The sequence below is a fragment of the Kogia breviceps genome, chromosome 12 (genome assembly GCF_026419965.1).
Source record: "Kogia breviceps isolate mKogBre1 chromosome 12, mKogBre1 haplotype 1, whole genome shotgun sequence".
In the NCBI taxonomy this organism is placed as follows: domain Eukaryota; kingdom Metazoa; phylum Chordata; class Mammalia; order Artiodactyla; family Physeteridae; genus Kogia; species Kogia breviceps.
This window is the reverse complement of record NC_081321.1, coordinates 89,610,941-89,612,515: the sequence shown is the minus strand read 5'-3', so window position 1 is coordinate 89,612,515 and position 1,575 is coordinate 89,610,941. Positions and strand designations below refer to the sequence as shown.

Sequence of the window (1,575 nt, the reverse complement as noted above, 5' to 3'; positions counted from 1 at the left end):
CTTATATGCTTGGTTATCAGTCAGGATAACTAGCTTGAGAAAATAGCTTGAGTAGCTCTTAAGTAGATGTACTCTTACAAATATCATTGTTATTTCTGTGCAGTGTGGCAGCACATATTTCACACTGAAGCAGTGATGATTCCCACAAAATCAGGGGCAAGGTGGTATCATGAAAAGATACCAACAGGCTCGGGATTAGATCGCCATCCAGCTCTGAACACTCGCTCTGCCACTTGGATACCTGAGGACAATGATTTCCATCAGATTGACCTGTGTACATCGTTAACCTGAGCTCCACATCCAGGGATTCAGATTTAGAAGAAGCAGAGTGCAGCCAGGGCATCAGTGAGCCTTTTGAGCTCCACGGGTGACTGTAACGCTTATGTGGGTTTCAGTACAACTGATCTGTGCTCTTTTAGCTATAGCACAATATGATTTCTGGATTTTTCTGCATCAGTTCCTACAGAAAGTGGTCCTTAGTTATATGGTTTATAATAAAGAAAACATATGGTTCTGCCTTTGGGATAAGTTAAGAAAAACAATTCATGCACTTATGCATTCAGAAAACATACTTTGAATGCTAACTACAAGCTGGGCACTCTAATGAGGCACAGGCATAGTCAAGGACACAAGTGCTTAAGGAAGGGGTTACAATTCAGTGTGGTAAAAGCTATGACAAAAGTAAGCACTGGATGCTATTCCCACAGAATAGAGAAAGAAACTTTAAGAGAATCTTTAAGATCATAAGTAAAAAAGGTGGATGGGAGGGAAAGAGACAGAAGTACGCTGGTCTTAAAATGCATGAGTTCAAAATTACCTCCTCCCTTTGTCTGTATATCTTGTGTAAAGGTCCTCAAGGTCATCCAGGAAAAATGGGACAAAGAGGGTCACCTGGAGCTACTGAGAGGTGCCCATTGCCACCCAAATTTGCCTTTTTCGTGAAGCTTAGTGAACCTCTCCCAAAGCCCTTCCAGCCCGTTGTTTTCAAGGAAGCCCTGTACAACCAACAGGACCACTTTAATCTGACCACTGGAGTGTTCAGCTGCACCACCCCTGGTGTGTACAATTTTGCCTTTCACAATGAGCTGTTTCAGAGATCTGTGAAGATAGGACTCATGAAGAATGGCATCCAGGTCAGATGGAAGCAAGCCCAAGCCAAAGACAGTCACAAACATGCTTTGGGAACTGTCATTGTGCAGCTGGAGAAGGAGGACAAGGTCTGGTTGGAATCCAAGCTGAATGAAGCAGAATCTGAAAAAGGAACGACTCAAATTATGTTCTTTGGGTATTTGCTTTACGGAAATTAAGATGGCTTGGTGTTAATAGCACTCCTCCCTTCTTCATGTAAGTCTAAATTAATGAGCATAATTTCCCCTCTCACACATTTCCTACAACATCATAGAATGAGGGGAAGTCCATAAAATTGAGTGCCCCAGTAAGAAAACTGAATTTGACACCAATCAAAGGAACATAAAAACAATCCTTGCCAATGATAAGTAAGTGAGAAAGGCTTCTGAGAAGGCTATTTAAGTGAAGGATCAACTGAATTTACTCTTTGGCTCTTGGCTTTTGTCC

The 1,575-nt window shown here is 42.0% G+C and overlaps 1 protein-coding gene across 1 annotated transcript; it reads left to right on the top strand.

The window, feature by feature from the left end:
• Positions 1-872: 872 nt before the first annotated feature.
• Positions 873-1,307, top strand: LOC131767280 (hibernation-associated plasma protein HP-25-like). The gene has a single exon (XM_059082472.1). The coding sequence runs from the start codon at positions 873-875 to the stop codon at positions 1,305-1,307; it is 435 nt and encodes a 144-aa protein (XP_058938455.1).
• The last annotated feature ends 268 nt before the right edge of the window (positions 1,308-1,575 follow it).